Genomic DNA, 24,853 nt, shown 5'->3' on the forward strand with positions numbered 1-24,853 from the left:
CGCCCACACGAAATGCTAGAGCTCCTGCGACACAATCGCACACACACACATACAGGTACCATGCGGGCATGACGCCATGCGCGGAGGCTGCGTGCGCAACTCCTGAACTGTCGCGATCCAGTCGACACTCACCCGATGTACTAGCCGATTCTGGCAGCTGGCCAGGATGCACTCACGACGGTGAGCGCCGACCGACACACGACTGGTGCGCTTGATTTCAACAACTTCACCACCGAACGGCGACGGACGGATCAGAACCATTTCGACCAGCAACGCAAGTGCACACCCAGAGGGCACCAGTAGTGAGCTGAGAGCTAATCGGAATCGAACCCAGCAAGCAGCGGCAGCAGCAGCAACGGTAGGAGCTTAACATCCGAACGGAAACAGTGCTAAGCGACAGAGAGGCGCCAAGATGGTTTACGAAAGCGACTTCTACAGCACCCGCCGGGTTGGGTCGTCCTACACCCGCCCCACGATTTCCTCGTACACCGTGACGGTAAGAGTCCCAGAAAAGCCCACCCCCGGCTCCTCCTAAAAAGAAAATCGTGCCCGGTTTCTTTTTCCCCTCTCTTTGCTCTTTCTGTGCGGATGGTTTAATTTTTCCTTTCCCTAATCCAACTTTCCCCGAAACAATACAACTTACCGCAACAAAACACACGCGCGCCTGTATCCCATCCTTTTGTCCTGAATTTCCAACTTCTGTAAAAACCCTGTTTCTACCGCAAACGCACCGAAAACCTCGCAACCGAACCGAAATCCATTCAAAACTGGAGTGTGCGTTTCCGAAAGTCCGTAACCGTCTTTTCCTTCGCTTCCTTCCTTTCTTGGATCCTTCTTCTTCCCTGAAATTAAAAAAAAAGTTAGTGCCTGTGAGTTGTGTAACGTTCACGAAATTTACGCAAGTGATGGCTGCGTTGGTGTTCAAAAATGGTAACAGTGAAGTGGAAAATCAACATCAAAACTCTTTTTCAAAATTTCTATTACGAACTTTACACGTGTGTTCATAAGATGATCGGAAAATTGAGTGTGAGATTTGGAAAGTTTAGAATACTGATGGACTCTTCTTGAAAATGATTTCAATTATCGCTAGTGGACAAGTTTTCTGCCAATGGACAGTTTAATTGTGAATACGAACATAACTCAAAAGAAAGCAAAGTGGCCATTCACGTGTGCAGAAATAGAGAACGAAAATAGAAATCATGATGTGGTGAAGTTTCTTGAACGTTACACACAAACACAGTGCACCGAACAAGTTTACTTTTTGTTTAAATTAAATAAGTTTAAAAGCTAAGTGCAACCCGGTTAACGGCCATCCAGAGAACCGACCCCTTTCCAGCCTTATCCTTTCATTCCATTCCCGTTCCTACCGTATCATTTCTCATCTGCTGTTTCTAACTGCGTCAAACCAAACAAAAATTCAGGACATAAATTCACCAAAAGCAAAATCCCCTGAAATACAAAACAAAAAAAAAATACACGAACCCTGTCCTGAAGGGCAGCAAAATTACACGCATCTACAAATGTGAAACAAAAAAAAACTATAGCCAGCCCGGTCAGGGTGGTGTGTACTGTGTGCATGCACTTGTCCAGTGTTACCGTACTACTACTCGGTTCCACAATACCATTTACGCACTAGCGCTGGCTGCGACTCAAAGCGGTGTAAGTAGCCACGCCCGCAGCCAGTTGTACAGTTGAGGTTGTGTACGTTTGAAATTTTCTTTTATTTGGCCATCGTAATGTGCTTACAATCTGTGTCGGTTCGCCCACCGTTTCCATTGGTGTACATTTTGTCTTGTTAATTAATGTTGTTTTTAAAAACGTCATCGAGAGAGATTGTCTTAACGTTACTGTTTCTTTTCTGTATGAAAACCATAAATGAATTGCAACGATGTGTGGCGTCTATTAGAAAAAATCTTGTAAAGCTTTGTATAAACGGTAGACTACACGAAAACTCGAAAACACCTTTCACAACCCAACGACCCATGACCCATTTTTGATTCACATTTTAAGTGTATTTATTATAAAAACACAGGAAAATCTTTATGCCAATGACAGAACAATATTTTGAATTCAATTATTCGAATACCAGACCTAGTGATGCGCGCTAAATGGAAGAAATTGAGACACGTTTGAGCCGTTTCATCCCGAATGGGGGTTGCTCCGTATGCTATGTTGGCAATCACCGAGTAAACTAGTTTAAATATAGGTTTACATATACAATCATATCGCATTCAACTTCGTCTTCTGTGTGATAATTCGTCTCGTTCGAAAGGGTACTGCCAAGTTGATCGCAACCATCGTATCGAATTTTGCTGACCAGTTGAGAGGTTTATGAACCAATCCAACCGAATATCTGTCGAAACAGGTTGTTGGCAATATAGGAGGGGAGATATGCGAGATGGTTAAGCGACCCCCTTTTATGATCGCCAGACCGCGGCTCGGACGACACGGAAAATGTCGCCTTCGGTCGTAAATTACCACCCAATGATGCAAAGAGGTAAGATGGACGGGTGTCGATGGGGCTCCTACACGCACGAATAAACCACTCGCCCGTGGCGTTCTAGCCGTATTACACAACCGTCTTCCGCTTAGTGCGTTGCAATGGTGATCCGGATTTTTCTCATTTTCCCCCTCGCGGTCGAAAGCTGATCGCAAAGTAAAAGTAATGCCGGAAACTGGCGAAGGTTGATTACGGCCAGAAATCACTTCGCCGTCGTTGGGAATCCTTTCCCCACCCAAGGTGGCAGAGTTTGTGCGGGCGATAGAGCAACGCAACAAGCGACAAGAGAGGCAGCGAAGAGTCTAAATTTAACGCCAATCCGTTCACCGATCGTGAAATGGCTGAATGGCCGGCTGTGTCTGCTTGTTGACAGAGGGTTTTAGGGGCGTAAGAAAGTGGTAAAGAATTTACCCACGACCATCCGATTAACACCTGCGCCATGAGAATCGGGGTAAATTAGCTAATTTCTCTAGAGGCGCCTCCTCGTTTGACAGAAGAAATCGCGAGATGGCGTGCGTGACGGATCGTAGTAGACGATGGTTGCATGCAACGCTAAGGCAGGGTCAGGTTCAATGGCTGCTAAGTAGCCGTGCAATAATAATGGTGGCAGCACCGACACCATTACGCAAGTACGCACAGGTAGCTAAATATACGTGCATAGTGGATCCAAATACCATAAATCTTTAAATATGACATAAGAAGGCGCCAACTTTAGGGCGCCCATCAATGGAAAGTTGAAATACTTACGCAAGATGGTTTTTTGCAGCTCTTTTTTGATGCAGTAGGTGTGGAATTTTTATGATGTACTCCTTGTGTTGGCGACCATTATGGCGTTATGCATTAAATATTTTTGAAAGCATTCCAAAGGACAGCTAACCAGCTGCAGTGTAAATTTTGCACGGGAAAAGCGAATGTGGAACACATTAGAGGTTTACGATTATTTCACTGGGATGAAAATGGAAGGGAAAAATTCGGACGGTCGATCCAAAAATAGCAACTCTCAGTTGCCGAATGCGGCAAGGGCACCGCACACTTGGAGACGGCGCATGTTGTGGGGCAGAACGTGTGTGTGGGTTTGTGTGCCATATAGACGAGACGCACAACTCATCAACCTACCGCCGGTGGTTGTTCACATTCTGCGTCCCGAGGATCGCACCAATGTATTTGAGAAAACGAAAGAAGAGGAAAAAAAACACCGACCAGGACGATGTTGTTTTCGATTCCATTCCGAAGTGGAACGGGCTACAGTGCTAGTCCCCGTGGTGGTTTTGGTAGACTTTAGACTTGAGCAAATCCTAATTTTAGCTCGCCGTCGGTGCCGTGTGCGCTCACGGGACGCGCCAAAAAGACACCAGCTCATGGTCGACTGTCGAAAATAAGTCTTCCACCCAAACCCTAGGCCAGCCACCGACTGGTTGCTGTTTGGCTCGACATTTGGCCCTGGTGGGACGATGGACGTATCGTGTTCCATCCTGTTTTCTTCTTTCTCTATGTTATCCACTGGCAAGTGTTCGCCAAAGGGGACCACAAAGAAGGGTCAAATTCGATGGATGTTATCCCATCCTTTGTGTTGGCTACTGACGAGGATTATGCCAACTAAGGACCAAGGACTAAGATCGGTTGAAGAACCTTTAAATGAAATCGTATTCCGCAGTTTCGTACTATGTTTTAATGGCCGCCGTATTGAATATACATTACGTTTGTGAGGTTAGATTTTGAAGGCATTTGTTGATTCCATAGGAATCCTTCCCCGTTTGAGATGCAGGAAACAGCAGTCGTTCCTTTTTGTTCTGGTTTGCAACTTGCTCCATTCTGACACCGAGTTTTGGGTTGTTGGTGTGTCAGAGAACGAGCAGCCAGAACCCCGATCACAGCCATTGCCAGCCTAACCATCCGGAACCTACTCCACTAATCCCCCGCCGTGCCGGGCAGTGTGTCAAAATCAGATATCAACAACAACAACACCACCACACCACACCACCATTATTTGCACCATCTCTTCTTGCAGAGACGTGGGGTCGACTGGGACAAGGTACCGTTTGTGCCACGCCCCAGCCTGATACCGGATCCGGTGACCGCGTTCGGCAAGCGGCAGCCACGCAAGCAGGAGCGCGTCTCCATTCTGGACGCGATCCACCGCGAGGGCATCGAGCCGGACCCGCGCATTCTGCCCCGCCCGATCGACCAGTACCGATCGCCCCGCGACCTAAACCGCGACCGTATCGCGAACGAACTCCACCGCCGGGAGTACAACCGGGCAACCGGCCACACGACCGATGCCGACAACGTCGACACGCTGTTGCGCCGCGTGCACGGCACGGCCCCGCTCAAAGAGGGTCGCCGGCACGTGATCTTTTTCGAGCCCGGCTATGCCCGCACGTACTACCGTCACTGATCGGGGTTGTCGTTTACATGCGTGGCTCGAACGCTCCCACGCTGTCAGAGCGAAGGAAGGGAAGCACATTACTAGTTGTAGTCAAAGTACCAAGGCGCTTGCTAGAGAGCTTTTTCGATCCCTTCTCCATGCGTGTTTTGTTTTTGTTTTGTAGGCCCAAAAGCCCCGGTGGGCAATTAGTGAACAGTATTAACTCCGAATTCGACCGAACAAACGACCGCCATGAAAAGACACACTAACGAACGCAACGAGCATACACCGGGTGGATGTTTCAAACATGTTTCAATTTCTGCGCAAGCTCGCTGGAAGAGCAACGACGATCTAAGGTGGCCCAATTGTTTTTGACGGCATTTTAATCCGATCGCTTACTCCCAAATACACACACACACATGCTTAAGAGAAAGACTACGTATTACCCATGTCCACTACCACATCCACCACCATCACCACAGCGACAGTAAGAGAGTCAAGTGTATGCCGGGTCGGGAACGAAAGCCCCCTTCAGCAAACTGAAAACTCACCCGCAAACGCAATTTCTGCAGACCCCACGTTACACGACCGTCGAGACGTCGACCCCGCGCCGTGATGACTCCTACACGTACTCAAAGACCTACAAGACCGTCACCGAGTCCAGCTCGTCCGATCCGTACTCGCGTCCGTCCACCTCCTCGTCCTCGTACACGTCGACCTCGGAGCGTAACAGCCGCGGTGGACCGGGAGGCTACTCGTACAGTACGGAGCGCACCTCGACCACTGGCAGCGGCCCGGGCGGCTACAGCTACAGCTCGACCACTTCCGGACGCTTGCCGCACGGTACCACCTACCGCCACTACTCGTACCGCGTCTAAGCGCGGTACCAGCGCACAAGCCTCCGTTTTTGTTCTGCGTTTACCGTTTTATCATGCCTTTCGATGTTACAATACTAACCCTACAACCCTCCTAACACTCTAGAACTCATTTTCTCGTAGGAAAAAATCAGTCAATCAGGGTTTGATTGTTTGTCAAAAATATTCTAACATCCCCTTCCTGCTACAATCTGGACACAGTAGACGCACCTCCTCCGGGGTGTACAGCTGTAAAATAATGTAACACCTTCGATGAACGTTATACTAAACTAGCAGGAGGAAATCAAACAAGCACCACTATCAGATCAGATCACCGGTTTTGGTGGTGGTACTTCTACTAACCCTCTTTTCCCATTTTGTATACTCTGAATGTGTTTCAACAGCCATATAAAAACTATACTCTGTGTTACATTTGTGAAAAAGAATGCGATATACAACCAACTTGATAAATACCAAACATTGAATAAAATGGGCCAATGAAGAAGCAATTCTTGTGCCGTCGGAAAACAAGATGTTGTTGTTTTGTCATCCTTTCCACGGACTGGACACGGCACACAACGCACAAACACACGCATTATACACGCATACAATCGAAGCGAGGACAAAGGGCAGAAATGTGCAGTGGAATGCGATATTGATTTGGTTTTGGAGTGAGGGATGCACAGAAGAATATGCGAAGAAGAAAAAACAACGAAGAATTGTAGATCATCAAGCTTTCTCATAGTTATCATACCAACAATCCTTTGAACTCTCATCCAAACTGTCCCTTTAATCACCAGTAGCTTTTCATTAACACACCAAATACCGAGTACGCATCCACCAACCAATGCTGTCACAATTCCACTGTACTAACTGTCAACTACAACCTCGCTTCAACAACACAAACAACAAACTCTCTACACCTTTTTGAAAATCCTTCTTTTCGTTCTGTGTTCTATCTTTTATGACACGGCGTGTGTTTGTGTTTGTTTGCTTTTTTGTCGTCCGTTTTTAATTTGTCATTATATGTTTTTATGTGTTTGTTTCCTATTCTGTGTTATTCAAAACCCTTCCGAGAAATTAGTAAATCACAATAAATTTTCCCTGTCTTTCTTGTTCTGTGTTCACCTATGACACTTCTTCACCTTGCACCATCGTAGGTGTGTGTTTGTGTTTCCTTCTATTTTCTTTTCTCCATTTTTGGGCTTATGATTAGACGAATCGTTCCGAATATTTATTGTTTGTTCTTTTGTTTTACCCTTCCCTTTTTTCCTCTCACAGACTCCACTGCGATACTCAGGAGTGCCACGAGTAAGTATTGTGCACAAGCACTTAATCTGCGTTTTATGAAAATCGGAATACTTCACTTGTAAGTTTGTACCATTCCGAAACTCATTTGTAAGTGTACCTTTTATCAACTTCTACTCCGAAAATCGAGAAATTCAATTTATTTCATTGAACTATAAATAATTGGAGCATGGACATGTGATGACGGAAGCATAGCTTTTGGAACGTGATGACCACTTTATGTATTTCCTCTACAGCAGCGTTATTCTCTAACTTAATTCAATTTTGTGAAGTTACCAATATCTTTCTGATTAATGATTGCATTAGCAGAAATCATTCACGTCTACCTTAGCTACGTCGTGTAAATAACTATGGCTCATGTCTCTAATTTGTACTTTGTATTTTCTTGCCTCATTTTTTCCTCTCGATCACCCCACCACCACCACCGCCCCCGTGTCTTTTTCTATGCACGTTACGCGCACCATTTTTGATTGCCGTCCAACCACGACGACGGCATATCGCGTGTGTAATTTATTTGCAATTTTTGTGTTTCAAATCTGTGATCCATCAATTCGTACTGATGATGGTGGACAAAACAAAATATAAATAAACCGAAAACATCCACCTCATACCTCCAATGCACGACGCACCCAATTGCACTTCATGAAAAATAAATATTTTTGAAATCGAACCCGGGCCGGACATCAACACCACCGACTTGCACCATCCAGTTTAACACGATCACGACCACCACCACCACGTACCGCACACCAATGCCCTACGTGGCGCACAAGCGGCTCGTTCCAGTGACTCGAGTCGTCTCGTCGCCCCCGAGGATCCTTGTTTCCCCGCTGCGGGTGCTCGGATCGCCGGTCCGTGTGATCCACTCGCCGGTGCGCGTGTACGGTACGCCGGTCCGCACCGTCCGTGCGGTCCGCTCGCCGGCCCGCGTCATCGTGTCGCCGGCCCGGATCGTCACGATCCGCTCGCCGTACCTGCGCCCGTCGATCATCAACAAAGAATTCGATCGCATTGAACGTAAATATCGCGCTAGCCCTGTAAGTAGTGCCCTAGAGCAGTATTACAACTCGCCCTCGTACTTGGTAAGAGTCACACCGACAGCAACAACAACAGCCACAGTCACAAGCAAGCAAACGATAAGATATAAAAAAAAACAACCACTGAACAGTAAATACTACCACAACACAACGGTACCACGCCTTTGCTTTAAGAAAGCCTTTCTGTTTCTGCATTAAAGAAAGCGCCAACTTGAAATCCCGCGCGTTCTCGCAATAACGAACCATTGGGTTGGCGATTAAGGAAACAAAACAAACAAAACGCGACTCGAACCCCATAATACACTAGGCTTACACTGTGTAGACAAAACTCACATGACCTTGACCCACTTCCTTCGCAGCAGCTAGTGTTCCTTCTTTAGGACACATTCAAATTTATGTTAGCAAACCCCACCTTCGCTCCGCCATCGTACCATTGAGTAATTGTTTCCATTCATTTGAAATGTCAAACTATGCAAAGTACGCAGCCACATTGTACGGCATGGGGCACCAGGCGCCTCCATTGGCTTCAGGTCAAAATTGAATCTTTTTCATTTGCTCATTCAAGCGGGATTAATGGAACCCATACCAACCGCCAGGTTGTAGGCAAAATTTGTGCCGCACTAACACTAACCTGCTACCTGGTTTCGAATGTTACGGCGAATGTGAATGTTTTGAATGAAACACGTGCTAAAATTCCCATCAACCTTTCGGTGGCCGTAGGTCATTGGCAGCTTGCCCCCAATGCTTGTAGAACTGCTGAGCTAAAATTCTCAATTCCAAAGATAAAATGTACCGAATAGCTAGCTAGCCTTAACCGTAGCTGGTTGTACCGTGGTAGTACCCACCCACTGTCCCGAAAGTTGCGATACTAATGAACGCTTTTCCTTCCGTGTCTCCGGTACGAACGCATCGCCTCGCAGGAGTTTGAGGACGAGAAGCGTGATATCCGCAACTCGACCGCTCTACTGCTGCGCCAGCTGAACGATCCCGTTCCGCGCATGCTGGCTCCGGTCGCGCAGGCTGCTCCGGAACCGAAGTATGTATGAACCAGAAAATTGGAGCTGGAGCGTTTAACGCCTCCCTCTCCTTATTCGGCAATCGTTTACTAATCCTAACTCGTACCAAAAAAAAAAAAAAACTCATTCCCCTACCGACCAGCCCGAAGAAGTGGGTGTACGATCCGTTCTCGACTCACAACCGTCTCAACAGTGACACCTACGTGAAGAGCCACATCACCGATCCGATCCGCAGCGTGCGCAACGACATCGAGGCCATGGCCAGATACCACTCGCCAGCATCGCGCTATGTCGGTAAGTGGCCTCGTGATCCTCTTGCTCGCGTCTTCTCAATCCGCCCGAACTGCTAGGTGGGGAGGGATATTTGACCCCTCTCCCATTTATTTTCAAAACGCCATCCAAATTCTCCATCGCCTACCGAAATCTTTCCCTGATGCTTCCAAACAATCTTTCATAAGCCTACCGGCTGTAAGCGCCTTCTTTTGAAGTCGTAGATTAGAGGCCTCTTTCTTTTCTCGATAAATGATTCATTAGTTGTCCTTCTGATAGCCATCAACATAATAAATGCTTACGCAGCCCATTTAAAATTTTAAGATTATATTCCTCTCAAGAAACAGTCTCTTTATTATTAAAATTTTATGCAGATTCTTTACATTTGAAAACCCATTTAGCTTAAACTGCACCTCATTTTTTGTTAGCTGCACCTCTCTTGGGCACCCTCCGAACCATTCCCTTTTGCATTCTTTGGTGTGAAATCTTCTTTCCGCAGTTTTAGCTGGTTTTAGTTCTTTTGGGAATGATGTTTTCATTGGACCTTTAATTTTACTCTTTCGCTTCTTTCACGCTTCTTCTACTCAACACTAACACTGCTGCTTCCCGCAACGGCAACTGCCTGCCGCATCTGTAACCGTTTACCGATTGTGTGCGAGTGTGTGTTTGGCTTTGTGCCGCTTTTTGTTTGCCTGCTAATGGCTGCAAATATGATTGGCTGCTCCTTCCGGTACCTTCCGGTTTTCGGTGGAACTCTCCAAAAACTACAAAAAAAAAAAAAAAAATGCAACTTCAGAATATGTGCTGTTGGATGACATCCTGTGGCGTTATACGTATTATGTCGATGAGGATGGTTAGTATTTGTTGGTCTGTTGTGGATAGAAACTTGTTATGTCTCAATGTATATGAAGTATATTACAGATGTTCATTACTTGTGACCCATGTGAATCATCGAACACGTTTTTGCGAGCAATGGAAAATTTTAACGAGTTTGATTTTAAAATTTAAATTTGTCTATAAAATATTTTTTGTGTTCCAGAGTTCTACGAGATTTCGTTGTATTTTTGTTTCGATCGTACTATTGCTAATAATCCCATGTCAAACTGTGTTCTTCTAGATTGTATTAAGTTTGTTCGGGGAAATGGGTCAACAATTTACAAAAAATGTTTCTTTCAAAGATCGATACTATGTTCCTTGAACTCGCCCCATCCATCCATCCATCCCGTTCTTCAAAGAGTCTTAAGGCTTTACTGGTTTCGTTATGTGTTAACCTTTGAATGCGTATTGGTTGTTACCTTTTCATTATGGTTTGTTCGTTTGGACCTTCATGGTGCTTATAGTTTCTGTTCGTTATTTTCACACGATCTTTTGTTGTTTTCCTTTTTCGTTATTATTTCTACTTATCTGTTAATGCGCGGAGCTTTGTTCATTAAGTTATATCTTAATCAAGGGAAAACACCATATGTCCTGTTTTCCCTAATTCGGCTGACACACGTGTATCACAATCGTGTTTGTTTTGTATTTGACCAAGAATCCTCATTGGCAACCTCAAGCGGAATCAATTGTTTCAATTTGTTTTGCTCTGTTCTCTCTATCGGCTATCTGCTCTTTCTCTCTTTCTCTTTCTTTCTCTCTCTTTCTCTCTCTCTTTCTCTCTTCGAATTGACTTGTGCGAAAATCCGGTGCCGGTTGCGACGTTGTTGTGTTATGCGAACAAATAATAACCGATTAAAAACAAAACAAACCCATACCAGGCAAGAACCACTTGGCCAGTACGCGCATTATTGGATCGCAGGCCTACCCGAAAACCAAGCCCAGAATCTATAACTACGATACCGCCAAGGTCGGCAAGGATGTGAACGTCATGTCGTACTATAAGTCCAACCGCACGCAGGCCAAGGCCGATGTCGAGGAAGGTAAGAGGGACCGGGTCCAGCGCAAGCAGGACAAACAGAGTAAGGCCCGCAGTAAGGCGCGGGCGGACGCTCGGAAGCAGCAAACACCATCACCGCCACCAACAACACCACCTCCATCGACACTCCCACAACCATCCTCACCCACGTCCACCTCGTCACCATTGACCGAAACGAGTCCGGTGGTGGACAGCAATGGCGTCCCGACGTTCACGACTCACGAACAAATGTCACCCGATCGGGAGTCTCCGGAGGCATCCTTTCCTTAGATGTCTTAGTTGACCACAAAGGGGGGACGGAGCATAAGAACAAAGGACACGTTGCACGATGCGTGTATGTGTGTGTGTGTGTATGTAAAGACACATCTTCCTCAAAGAACAACTTCCACCAGAAATTTCTATCCCGAAGAAAACGACGAAACTCGTTCACGATCACAAACCCCAAAACAAAACCGGATGATTTTCAACTGACTTCTAGTGATTGTACTGTCACGTATGACTATCCATATATTATGCGACACAAACCCCTTTTGAGCACTGCTACAGAGAGAATACGAGATATTTTAGTTAAATGTCAAAGTTTGCACGGTTTACCTTGAAGCAAATTGCCTCCAACTAATAGCGAGATAATAGTTTGCGGGAACAGGCGGCCATGTTCGCTTGCTTTGATCAACACCTTCCAACTGTTTGATGCCGCATTAATGCATAGTTAATCCGTCCGCGTAGCACTTAATGTCCGCAGCTTCCATTCTTCCGTTTTGTCCCACAACGAAGGTTTGCTTTACTTTTAGTTTTACCTTTTTCATTTTTCTGGCTGTTGTTTTCGTTGACGCGGCTGCTCCTGTCCTAATTCCGATTGGTTGGACTATTCTTCAATTGCTTCAACAAAAGTTCCGCTGGACGCAAGTGCGTGGATGTGGTCGAATGTTATCATATGTTCTCTGTTTATTTTTCTTCCCTTTTTTCTCTTTCTCTCTCTCTCTCTCTCTTTCTCTCTACATATATTTGTTTCTTTCTGTTCTATTCTATTTGTCTTTTTCATTGTTTTATTCTTGTGAAACGGACCTCAGATCGCTACAATTACAGTTATAACATTGGGCCTTCGATTGTAGTTAGGTACTTTGCCTATCCGATCACCCGTTACTACTCGTACCGTATCTATTAGAAGTCCTGAAACCTCTACCGAACCGTATCGAACTTGTAGCTGACTCTCTCGAGAAAGCGACTTTCTACTATGACGAATTACGCCATCGAACGTTCTCTCATTTCTACGGATCACATTTCCGATTAAAGTTTTTCATTTCGCTCGCAGTCTTTTGGGTGGTAGTGTCAGTTACCACAGATTGGTGGCTTTGTATGATCGTTATTCTTTTCTTTTCTTTTTTCCAACTCCGCTCCCAGTCAACACAAAAATTAAGAAATATCTCGAAAAGTACTATCTGAAGCATGCATACAAGGTGCCAGACGAGTTCAAAGAATTCGTCCACGAGTATCCTTAAGCTCGAGCGCATCTTTCCCACACTACACCATCTCCAGTATCGCTAGGCATATCGGTAAAAAATTGTAACCGTGTTTATTTATATAAAGTATTAGAATGTTTCGTGTGTTTATGTGATCAGTCATCATAAAGAAACGTTTAAACAAAAAAAGCATACTAATCACTAGAAGTTATAGTTTGAATATCGGGTTATGGTTTGAATCATCATAAACCGGAAACATTAATCAACCATTCGAAAGTAAACCAAACAATAAAACTCCACGTGCTCCAAACCATCGCGTCCATGTATTGACTCAGTTATTCACACTCGATTCACTCACACACGCACACACGCACCCACACACACACGCACCCATGCACACACGCTCACACATGATCTCGATAGATCGTTTGTCGGAAATTAAATGCCAATCTTATGTTGTTTGCCTTACCGACTTGTGCGATGACGTTAAACAACCCCCAATGCAACCACCTCCAACAACACAACACCCACTACCACCTCCAACTACTAATAGTTCTTGCGAAGGTGCAACGGAAACTCCACGCACGGGTCCAGAGATCGATGATGAGGGTCGCCAAAGAGGCACTAGAAGATTACAAGTAAATTGAAGAGGGAAAATGGAATGCAAAGGGAATCAATTAAAGTTCGCATGCGTTTCCGGCTTTCCACCACATCCGGAAGTGGAAATTCGAGCAGCAACTGGCTGACCGCTGACACGCTACTGACACGCTACTGACAGGTGTTTGTTTTATTTTTCGTTTTCTTTCTCTCTCTACTTTTCCCTTACGTTTGTTCCCTTTAACCCCCGGTTTGAACCCCGAAATCCCAACGTCCGCGTTCAAAATACGATCCACTGTTTTTCCGCTCGATCTAGGTATAGCAAGCTACCGAAGAAAACTTCTGATCTCAAGGCTCATAAGAAACGCAAAGCGTACGCTGATGCTCTATCAGAGCCGGAACAGGAGACGACACTGACAGGACAATGCGTGGCCGGTGGTGAATGTTGCCAGACTGAGGCAAACGCACACGAATAGTGAGACACAAAAACACACATGTACCACAGGCAAAGCAATGTAGGCGGCTTCATGGAAGCATACAATTCTTATACATGATCAAGTAGCTTCATCTATTACACCTGCTCATTATAAGCGTGATCTGGCCAAACATAAGCATTCATTCCTTTCTGTTATATTGTTTTCAGCATCGTTTAACCATGTTTGGTTGCGTGAAATTAAAACTTAGTTTCTTCTTTTCTCTTCTTTATCTTAAAAATATTCTTAACATTGAGATATAAAATTTAAAATGTTTATTTTGCCGAAAAAAGTTCAAAGATGCTGAAAAAATATTAATAGAGGAATTAAAATGGCTTCTAATTGTTCGGCCAATTATTCTCCTGTTGAATTAACTGTAGTTTTTTTTCCTCAAAAGTTGGTTATCTTGCCGATATTTGTAGCGGTCATTCTAACATGTTATCAGGCACGCAAAACAACATTAGTTTCCCTTTTTGAATAACTTCTACAAACAATACATTACTTGAGCGCATGTTATCTGAAAGTAAAATCAAACAAACTACAGTCTACAATACTGTCTAATACAAACAGTTCACATCTACATCGTAATACAGTCATGTAAGACTTCACAAAAATTTTCGCCAATCGCAAAACAATATTGTCCTGTCTGTTCTGTCGTGTTTGGTTCTGTACGCTGCATTTGCGCATACCGCTGCGCCTTACGCAAAACGCTGTCTAATCTTTGTCCTATCTTTTTTCCCCCACGTCACTTTATCTCTCTCGTCTCTGGATCTATTCGGTTACACTCGGGTAGTTAAAATTAAGAACAACCTCTACCGTCAGCAGCTCTATCCCACGCACACCCGCACCTACCACAACATGCTGAACCCGAACCAGCAGCGAATGTACAACGGCAAGTTTGTTTGGTTGAACTACCGCAGCATCTGAGGTACCCGCGACGCGTTTCCCAATCCCTTTTCTCGTCGAACTACCCCCATTGGCTTTTCCAGCCTTTTCGTAAGTTGGCTCCAGGCCATTGCAGATATTTTTCTTTTCTGTCGAATCCTCGTGTCCTCATCTTGTGAGTAACGTCTTTCGAAAAGCGAAACACTGTGTCATTGGAGGCTGTGTCCATTTTAAATAACCATGTGGTCAACACCTGTCGCAGATTTTTCATCTTTTTCGTGGGCAAAAAATGCCGGTTTCTTTTTTTATCCCTTGTGTGTGTGTATGTGTCTTCAAAAATAGACCATTACTGCCGCATTTCACCTTCGTCATTGGTCTCAGGGAGAACGTTGCAACGCCCGCGCAAAACGGATCCATATCCTCATGATTTTCGTTGGATCACATCATCCAACTCGCGAATATTATGATTCATTCAACAACACCTACACCGATTTTCACCATTTTCCAAGTGACTCAGTGACACATACCTCTATACCGCCATCAGTAAACATCTACCTACAGCACATTCTTGGTACATCGAAATGTTTGCCACGCCGTGTCCATCCGTCCTTCTCTGTGTGTGTCCGTGGAGTTGTGTAATGGGAAATTTGTGTGGGGGAAAATGTGCACGATCGCGCCCTGGAAAATACCGCGCACGATCTTGCAGATTTTTATCCCTCCTATTAATCCTACTGACTCGTTGTTCTTTTTCTTGTCTTTTTCCAACCATTTTATCTTTCTCTTTCTCTCTCTTTCTGTTTCTTTATCTCTTTATAATTATCTTCCTTTATTTTTGAATAACCACCGCCCTACAATATCTAACATTGCCGGCGATGCATTTGCAAACAAAATTACAGTAAAGAAAACCGAATCGAGAACTGAGACTCGCACTTCGAAACTCGGGGACAAAAAGGGCATCTATAGCAGTGACGTGAATCTAGCCGCTTAAGCGTCAAAGCATTAAGCACCAACCCTGCCTGCGTTTGCTGCACGCTTAAATGCAGGAGGCGCATGTTCAATAGCTCAGGTCTTTTTTCTCAATTGTTTTCTTTTTTCTTCCATACCAATTTAAAGCGTAAAGTTGTCAATGCTAGGAAATCATAAAGTTCGACCACGTAAGGGAAATGCTTTTTACATCTGGATTGGTTTTTCTTAGAGTTCAACTTCAGTCTAGCATTACCATGTGGCCAAATGCTTATGGGCAGAGTTCGGATATAATTTGCCGTTTGTTAATGCTTGCTTACGGGCTGCTAAAGGACCAGGAATTATTTTTCTTCTCTGTGCCCAAATCGAAGATTTCTCTAGGATTCTAGTAGTTCTCAGTGACTTTCTTGAACGAAAAGAAAATCCCTTCGCGAGAAAAACAATTGCTTACCAAACTTCCCTATAAAATTAACGTTGGGAGAGATTAAACCCAACATTTGCTCACTGTGACGATTAGTGTTTACTTTTAGTTTCAGTCACTTCATGTTCCATGCTAAAGACGAGAGGATATATCTATTCACATACACATATATATTTACAGATATATATTCATATTTACATCTTAAATTTAGATCGTTACTTTATTTACTGGTCGCACGTTTAGTTGAAACCTTCGCGTAAAATCCCACCGCTTACCGGAAGCGAATGGAGGAAGGGAACCTTCGTTACAAGCACGATAAATAATTTAACACTCACACAATGGTAATAAATGCAGTTCCAAGAGTAAATTGATAGCTGGGTGGGAAAATTAAATCAAATCGTTCCGAAATAATTTATTAATTTTTCTAAACACCTCTTTTTTGCTCTGTGGCTCTTCTTTTATGTAACGGTTTCTACCTTGTCGTGTGTACATACGGTAGTTTGATGTTTTGTTCTTACTTTCTAATAGCTCAGCGAACTACAACCGTCTTTTCCGAACATGTTCTTTCTCTATCTGGTATTTTATACTACAAGGTGCAAAAGGGTTTAGATAATGCTGCTACCACCTTTTCCTAAAGCGTCGTGATTTTCTACCTTTTCATTTGCTGTTTGCTCCAACTATACTCTTCAGATTTAATATAATTTATATTCTTAATTTCTGCCAAACCCGACAAACACAAATTGCTCTTTCGTCACTATTTTTTTCCTCCACTTCTTTATCAACCGTTTGGCCAACTTGTCCTTCTACGATACGCTAAAACCAATATAAAATCACATTTTTACAAAAAAAAAACAACATCCACATTCTTCGGCGGTGAGAGAACCCTTCCCAACTAAGCGCCATCGCTGCGATCTCCCAATGTCCCAGGCCTTGTTCTAACAGCTAATCAAAGTAAGTAGCACAGAACCTTCCTACCAGTAGTTGGTTGGGTTTTACGAAAAAAAACACATATACATAGAAATACACATACACAAAAAATGCACGATGAAACGCTGTATTACTTTCGGGGTCTTTTTAGAGCCCGGATTGTACTCTGTGTACTTGTTGGGCATGTTTGCTTGGGTTTGCTTTCGAAATTGGCTTCACTAACGCATAACCATGTTGGCCCCGGGAAACGCTGGGGCAGGACTACGGAGAGGACAGATAGCCTTTTAAAACTTGTACCATTTCCTGTACCTTTACATCTTTGCGCGCTCCCGACTTTGAGAGTAGTTTGTGACATCGTCGGGTGCTACTAACAAAGTGCTTTCTTACTTTCTTCTCTATCTATGATCAACTATTGGCATGTTGTTCCATTCTGTCTTGTTATTCCTAGCACTCGGTCATGTCTTTCCACTCGTTGTTGCGTCTTTGGCTTGATTGACAACCAAAAAACCAAACTGCATGACTGAATTATATCGCATCCTTCAGATGTAAGTCCTACTTCATCGAGTAAAAGATGAAAAGAGTATGATCACACTATTGCTCCCGCTACTCCTTCCGCCATATCGCCACGCTGCTTCTGCTGACCCGATGGAAATAAATCGTTGAAAGATAGATTGTTCAAAGCGAGAAAAAAGCCAACCACCCACCAAACAGAAATAAAAATAAAACCATGCAACTGCAGCTCATGTAGCTATCATACGTAGAACCATTACCCTGACTTTCGATATCTCTTCTTCTCTCATCACTCGTTTCAACCGATTCTGCACACGCGCTCCTGCAAACTTCTGTCCATGCTGTCCAAACCTTTTAAAACCCATCATCGGCTGCCTGGTGCTCCTGCCTTTCCAAACCCTGCCAACCAAACTCCAACCAACTGGGGGACCAATTCTACGGCGATACACTACTCAGTGGGAAAATTAAATCCAGTTCGCCCGACGCGCAAGTTCAACAACCCAAAGCTGTACGATGACCCAACCGATCCGAAGCTGAAGGACAAGCAGGAGAAGATCGCGGCCGTCACCGAGCTGAACAAGGTGCGCTACGAGCCGATCAATCTGGAGAAGGAGCGGTTGAAGCTGCTGGAGGAGGCCAAGAAGAAGGAGGAAGCGTGAGTGTTAACCAAAATGACGAATGACATTGCGCTAAATTCCTAGAGGATTATTAATGATGATGTTAACATTTCTCAGTGCTGCCGAACGTGAGAAGCTGCGCCAGGAGGAGCAGGCACGTAAGGAAGAAGAGGCTCGTTTGGCCGCCGAAGAGGCAGAACGTCGCCGCATCGAAGAGGAGCGTCTGGCAGAGGAGGCCCGAATTGCCGAAGAAGCGCGTCTAGCGGAGGAGGCGCGTTTGGCGGAGGAGGCCCGACTGGCCGAGGAGGCTCGCCTTGCCGAGGAATCTAAGAAGGTGCAGATCGACCCCTTTCTACCCGATTCATAGATGTACGCTAATGTGGCCACCTTTTTTCCTTTTCCAGGCTGAAGACAAGAAGAAGAAGGCCGCCGAAAAGAAGAAGAAGGAGGAGGAGGAGAAGAAGAAGAAGGAGGCCGAAGAGAAGAAGCGCAAGGAGGAGGAAGAGAAGAAGCGCAAGGAGGAGGAAGAAAAGAAGCGCAAGGAGGAGGAGGAGCGCAAGCGCAAGGAAGCGGAGGAGGCCGCCCGTAAGGCCGCCGAGGAGGAAGCCGCCCGTAAGGCGGCCGAGGAGGAGGCCGCCCGTAAGGCCGCCGAGGAGGAAGCTGCCCGGGTGGCGGCCGAGGAGGCTCGCAAGGTGTCGGAGGAGGAATCTCGCAAGGCGGCCGAGGAGGAGCAGAGCCGCATCACCGAGGCGCAGAAGGTGCGCGAGGACGAGCTGGCGCGGCTGAACGAGCTGGAGAAGCAGGCGATCGAGGAGAACAACGAGGAGCTGGCGAAGGAGATCGCCGAGCTGAAGGCGATCGCGCAGTCGGACGAGGAGCTGCTGAAGCGTCAGGCGGCCAAGCTGGAGGAGACCGGTGCGCCGGCCGAGGGTGAAGCGGCCGAAGCAGCGGCTCCGGTGGCGGCCGAGGGTGAGGCGGCTGAGGCGGCCCCGGCGGAAGCGACCCCGGCCCCCGAAGAACCGGCCACCGAGGAGAGCAAGACTGAGGAGAGTCCTGCCGCTGCCGAGTGAACACTAGTTCCGCAACAGCCAGCTCGTGCACTAACCAACTAGAACCTAAGACTAGGGCTTTCTCTCTTGCGAAATAATTGTTAGTATTTTAGCTAGGCACTAGCCGTCAGCCAAAACAATCGAGCCATCATTCGAGACAACAAGGTATAAGGAACTCTACTAATTTCCCACGCACTTATGCACTTAGCGTCCCTGCTTTTAGAGGAAGTAGTGGCAAAGTTAGAATCGAACGAAAACGCCCAAAAGTTTTTAAGTTAAATCAACGAAAATTTCTTTCATTATCCCCCTTCTTTTCGCTACCCAGAAGCTAGACTAGAGCCTCGAGCTGCGCACTGCATTTGAAGTCAACGAAACCCATTGCATTGCCAATCCCGTGCGACACTGTTTGCTCCCGCAAAGGAGACTGCACTTTCTTACATTCAACACAGACTACAGATGTAGAACTTGCCACGCAAGGGGGTCGTCGCTAGCACGTCACGCTAGAAGCCAACGCACATTGAACTGAATCGATTCGAATCGATATAGCGAGTGGTAACCGGAAGCCTATATCGCGAAGAACTCGGTCAGCTTCGCAGAGCCGTGGCAGCGACCGTTTTTAACCGGCACCGAACATTTCGAAGTTATGCATTTTTTACAGTCACTTCTGCACGTCTTATCCGGAAATACTTAGAGTTTGTGCTTGCTTATCCCTTATCTTTCTTCTTTCGCCTCTAATTATTAGTCCCACAACCGGAAAGCGTACGAAACTGGTTGGTTGTTCTGAAAAACTGTGGCACTTATGAAGCTTCTAAACGCTACAGTTCAATTGTTGAAGTTTTTTATTTCTACCTTTAATTCTCCACCCTTCCTATTTTCCAATCGTTTAGTTGAAAGGGGAACAAAGTTGTTCATTGTTTATTTCTTCCCGAATGTGTTTTGTTTTACGTTTACGTTATGTTATCTTTACTTACTTGTTCTCGTTGTCTGTTACTTTTACACCGATCGATTGAGTTCGATAAGACAATAAAAATCGTGTAAATAAGATTAGAAGAAAAACAAAACTATACAACGACGAGGTTGAGTTTCTTTTTTCTCTCCCTCATTGCTTCGGTAACATTGACTTACTTAAGCTTCCGATAAAGAATAGGCGCACGCGGGTGGCATTTCGCCAAGTTTGTTCTCGGTTCTGTCTTCCGTTTGCCATGGGATTAAGATAAGTATCCGCTATCGGTTCCGTGCAGGTTTAGAGTGGCTTTCAGGGCAATCGTTTCTGATAATTGCCTCGCATCGACCTAACCTATCGGACAGTTGTCTACAGGCGCTACTCACAAGTGAACATGGCGAACGGAAAGAGCTTCAACTCTCTTGCCAGTACGTTACTGGTTGCCGTAGCGCTGATCGGACCGTCAAATGGTTTGCAATGTTACTCCTGCGCCACCGACACCAGTGATCTGGACTGCGACGATCTTAGCGTTTTGTCGAAGGTTGATTGTACCCCTTTCAGCGCAAGCCATCCAGTTCAACCGGTCTGTGGATATCAGCGGCTGACAGCGACCACGGGAGAGGAATCGGAACGCATCTGGCGTGGTTGTGCCATCGGAGGACAGTGTGCCCTGCTCAGCGGTCAGGGAGATACAGCGTACAACTCGGTGTTCACCTTGTCCGTTTGCGAAGAGTGTAGTACAGATAATTGTAATGGTCAAAGCAGCGGCGGAGTCATCATTGGAACCGCAAGTGCACCATGGATGATCGCAGTGCTGATCGTTGCCACTTTGAACACTCTAAATTAATAAAATAAACTCTTACCAAACAGTGTTTAAATGTTTTCCGGTCCTACATCACACAGGCGAGCCGGGGCGCAGGAGGGTACCGGTTTCGCCGCGTCCAAAGGGTAGCTTCTCTCCAGATCGTCCAGCGTTAGGTGCTGCACTTGGGCAAGTTTTTCCTCAAGCAAATCGCACGATTTGGTCAACAGTGGTTCCCACTTTGGCGGCGGTAGGCTAAACTCCTGCTGGGGTGGTAGCTTGTGAAGCTTAATGTCCGGCCCGAGCAGCAACGAAACATGATCGAACATATCCACCAGGGCGGACGCTTCGTTGAGCAGCTTGGAAACGGCCCGATGCTGCCTATCGCTCCACGTGACAGTCTTCTGGTTTGGGCGCCTTGGTCTCCTGGGTGGAACGGGCGATAGGCGCATGTTGGCCACCCGAGACCCAATCACGAGATCCTTAAACTCTGCCCACGGACGATCGCCTTCCCCGACCGAGCGGCGTGGAAGCTCCCTCGGCACGTAACTCTCGGAGTCCTCGTCGGAAAAGTCCAGGTTTTGCCAGGCGGCAAACGTTGGCGTTTCAAGGAAGTTGGATGTTCGATGCGGTGATGGATCTCCCTCGACGGTGGCGCTGATAAGATCAGGTGTATTTGGTTCCTTCATGCTATCACTTCCACTTTGAGAAGAAGGGGGCTCATCGGGTTCCTGGGCGTGGGACCCTTCCGAATCGTCGGCGTTTGGTATTTTCAGTTTTGGATTCAATTGTTCCTCGATATCGGCCCAACCCAAATCCTGCAGCGGTTCCTCAACGAACAGTTTCGGTTGTCCGGAAGTGGTCGACGGTTGATCCTGTGCATCGGGTAAGGGTTCTAGAAATTTACGAAACGAAATGCCACTTCGAGGGATGGCGGTTTGGGTGCCGCTGTCGCAAGTTGACACACCCTCTGTCATTTGCGCCACCGAATGGGTCAGTATTACTGAAATATACCAGAGAATAAAACAAGTTAGTAAAGAAAAAGATTGTTCAATAATCATTTAAACACGATGGATGAAGATTTCTACGTACAGTTACCAACTTCACGAACCACCAGATTTCCATCGGTAAGAATCTCCTCGTCCACCATCGTAATCAAATCGGTTTGCTCGTCTGTGGATGCTTCCTTCATCAATTTCGTATGCACTGGGTCCGTCTGCACCACTGCATTAACTCGACGCATTCGTCTGAAAAGATGCAATGATTTCCAAAGTGAGAGGGTGAGAAGTGAGAGAAAACAAGATCGAAAAAATCTATTTTCGGATTCCATGCCGTAAATAGCACCGGGCGAGAACATCTCAAATATGGTACACTACTCACTTTGAGGCCTCAAGCAAACGTGCCTTTATGTCCGGCTTCGGTGGCGTAGGGACCACGGCAATACTTGCCGGCCGCCACGGAGGCCTTTCCTTAGCCGCGGCAGATGTTGTAGATGGGTCATCCCTGGAAACCTTCCTTGCTGGCGGTTTTACTACTCCGATCGATCTGTGTACGAGGAGGAGGACAGGAGTCTTGTTAACGATTGTATCAAATACGAAAGTTTTCTTCCTGTTTTCCAGTTATTACTTAAGGGATGTTTGTGAATTTGCAGCCGAAATTACTAGCGATTCTTCACTAGCACTATGAGTTTCATCGGACGAAACTACACTGCCCGGAGATTTGCTCATTTTTGGGCCTAGCACTGCACCACTTTTGGATCGGCTATGTTTGCTTCTGGTGCAATTCCAACCGAGAGTGTTAAATCGATCACACCAAGTCCACGCCCTGCGACAAGAACACGCGTTGGATTCGGATTGCTATCGCTTCCGATGCACATCCCAGGCATAGCGCAACGTGACCGCGACGACAACGTCAGTCTTAGAATGGAAGCGAAGAATTACGATACCCTAAACCGCAGCGGCGTATTTCATGGAGGGAAACGCGGGAAAATACGATGTTCATTGTAACCTAGTGCGCTAGTCACGAGGCGCGGTGTGTTGACTATATCGATTTTTTTACGGTATTTCAATTGAACTTTGTAACCGAGGTGCTCGTGGTCGAACGCAGCACGTGCGTGAAAATGTTTTTCTTCTTTTCCATTTTTTTTGTTAGCGGCGTGTAAGGTTTTTTCTTTCTTTCTTGTTTTTATTCTTTTCTATAATGTGTAAAATTATAGACGGCATTACAAACAGCTTACGATTGATTTAGTGACTTTACTTTTATTTATTTTCAACTATGCACAATAACGTCTACTACCTTAGCTCGAATAGAAAACGGTAAAATGTCTCAAAACATCCTTGTTGTAGTTCTCTAGCGTCGGTTTACCAACCACATATCCACACTCGCTGTACAGGTCCAATGGTGCTTTACGGAACCACATGTTCCGTTCGGTGCTTGAGCTTAAATCCAGCGTATTAAGTTGATACACACTGAAGTGGAACGATTTACTGTCCGTCTGCACTGCCTGGACCGTGATGGGCTGGGGCAACGTCTTCACATCGTCTCCGTACAGCTGTCTTGCGCGAGCCGCCGCTACCGAAAATGCCTTAACCATCGTTCGCCCTTCGATCTGGTCGCGCGTAACGGGCAATTCGGTGGCATTTTTCACATCACCCGACGAACAGTGAATCAGAACGGTATGAGGATGAGAAAGCGGGTAGTTACGGTTGATGGCTGTAAAATAAGTTAAATATTTTTTCTGATTTCTTCACCCTAAAAGACAAATTGCAAAAAAAATTTCGCTTACGATATTCGTTCCTCCAATCATAAATATTATGCTGTGGAATTGATACGGTCTCCTTTAAGGGGAACAATGCTGGTAGGTCCTGGTCCATTGGGCGATAAACGGCCGTATCCAGAGGGTGTATTGGAGCGTTCGATATGATCATGGAATCGGCTTTTAAATTAAGCAAAGTTCTTTCGCCGTCTTTAGTTATTGGTACAAGAAATTGAGCGTTATAGACCACTTTCCTGTTTGCATTAACTGATGGACCAGCAAAACGCTCGCAGTGAGTTACTAGTTTCGATAAAATCAGTAAGCTGAAAAAGACAAAAATCACATGAAACTATACGTGCATATGCACATTGCACTGGCTATTTACTCTTTACTTACTTCCGGCGCCCCTCAGAGATTCCGTACGCGCGGGGTAGCTTGAAAGCAGGTCGTTCCGGTACCTTAATGATGGTCGTTTTTACTTGCTCCGTATCGAAAACCAGTGCCGAAAGGACAGATTGTTGCATCGATCGGTCCAACTGATTAGGAAGCTTTGTTTGGTCCAGCTTTTCCTCGATCTTTAGAGGAAGATCATCAAACACGACCGTGTTTAGCAAACACTGTGCCTGCCGAACTCCTTCGAGCAAAACGTTCGAATCACGGAACACATACGCTTGTTCCTGCTGCCACAAAGGATGCGTTTCATCGAAGGCTACCGGTGGCGGTACCATGCCGGGAATGTGGAAATGTTCGCGTGGTCGCTGTTCCTTTAGCACCTCCTCTGGGTCCACCACCCTGATACCACGCGCAGCGAGCTCTTCTTCCGCCCCGGTGCTATTGGGCACCCGTTTGCCCTGCTGCAGCCAGTGCTTCTTGAAAAAGAATCCTATGTGCTGCCGCAGAAGAGTATTCGTTAATCGCATGATGAATGAATAGCACCGATCGAATAGAAATAAACAACGATTGGATAACCGGTACGCGGCGAACGAACTGCACGAGACACGGTTTTCTTGTGAAGAATGTTTCTGACGTTTTGCTTTTACGGCAATTCGTAACAAGCAGAAGTCGGACAAAGTTTGTTTGTGAACCACCTTGTAACTGGTTTGTTTGAAAGTAATTTTTCTTTCTGAATAAGAATTTCCAGCCCCATAATATGAAAATAAATTTTGTAGACAGTCTGTATATAATAATT

At 45.7% G+C, this 24,853-nt stretch overlaps 4 protein-coding genes across 4 annotated transcripts; 2 read left to right on the forward strand and 2 right to left on the reverse strand.

The window, feature by feature from the left end:
* Window positions 1-323: 323 nt before the first annotated feature.
* Window positions 324-19,250, forward strand: LOC131286588 (uncharacterized protein CG45076). Its single transcript, XM_058315567.1, has 10 exons — window positions 324-496; window positions 7,001-7,030; window positions 7,738-8,109; window positions 8,985-9,100; window positions 9,223-9,374; window positions 10,147-10,203; window positions 11,105-11,266; window positions 17,955-18,153; window positions 18,233-18,413; window positions 18,520-19,250. The coding sequence occupies exons 1-10, from the start codon at window positions 413-415 to the stop codon at window positions 19,183-19,185; spliced, it is 2,019 nt and encodes a 672-aa protein (XP_058171550.1). The 5' UTR covers window positions 324-412; the 3' UTR covers window positions 19,186-19,250.
* Window positions 5,314-5,743, forward strand: LOC131288756 (protein anoxia up-regulated). The gene is made up of 2 exons (XM_058317930.1): window positions 5,314-5,352; window positions 5,438-5,743. Exons 1-2 carry the CDS (start codon window positions 5,314-5,316, stop codon window positions 5,741-5,743), a joined length of 345 nt encoding a protein of 114 aa, XP_058173913.1.
* Window positions 19,251-20,980: 1,730 nt separating the features above from the next.
* Window positions 20,981-22,636, reverse strand: LOC131288944 (uncharacterized). The gene is made up of 4 exons (XM_058318127.1): window positions 22,536-22,636; window positions 22,290-22,454; window positions 22,002-22,156; window positions 20,981-21,912 (listed from the first exon to the last, which is right to left on the reverse strand). The coding sequence occupies exons 1-4, from the start codon at window positions 22,634-22,636 to the stop codon at window positions 20,981-20,983; spliced, it is 1,353 nt and encodes a 450-aa protein (XP_058174110.1).
* Window positions 22,637-23,165: 529 nt separating this feature from the next.
* LOC131287461 (large ribosomal subunit protein mL37) lies at window positions 23,166-24,660 on the reverse strand. The gene is made up of 3 exons (XM_058316509.1): window positions 24,061-24,660; window positions 23,695-23,987; window positions 23,166-23,621 (listed from the first exon to the last, which is right to left on the reverse strand). Exons 1-3 carry the CDS (start codon window positions 24,582-24,584, stop codon window positions 23,206-23,208), a joined length of 1,233 nt encoding a protein of 410 aa, XP_058172492.1. The 5' UTR covers window positions 24,585-24,660; the 3' UTR covers window positions 23,166-23,205.
* Between the last annotated feature and the right edge of the window lie 193 nt (window positions 24,661-24,853).

Source organism: Anopheles ziemanni, chromosome 3, assembly GCF_943734765.1.
Source record: "Anopheles ziemanni chromosome 3, idAnoZiCoDA_A2_x.2, whole genome shotgun sequence".
Classification (NCBI taxonomy): Eukaryota; Metazoa; Arthropoda; class Insecta; order Diptera; family Culicidae; genus Anopheles; species Anopheles ziemanni.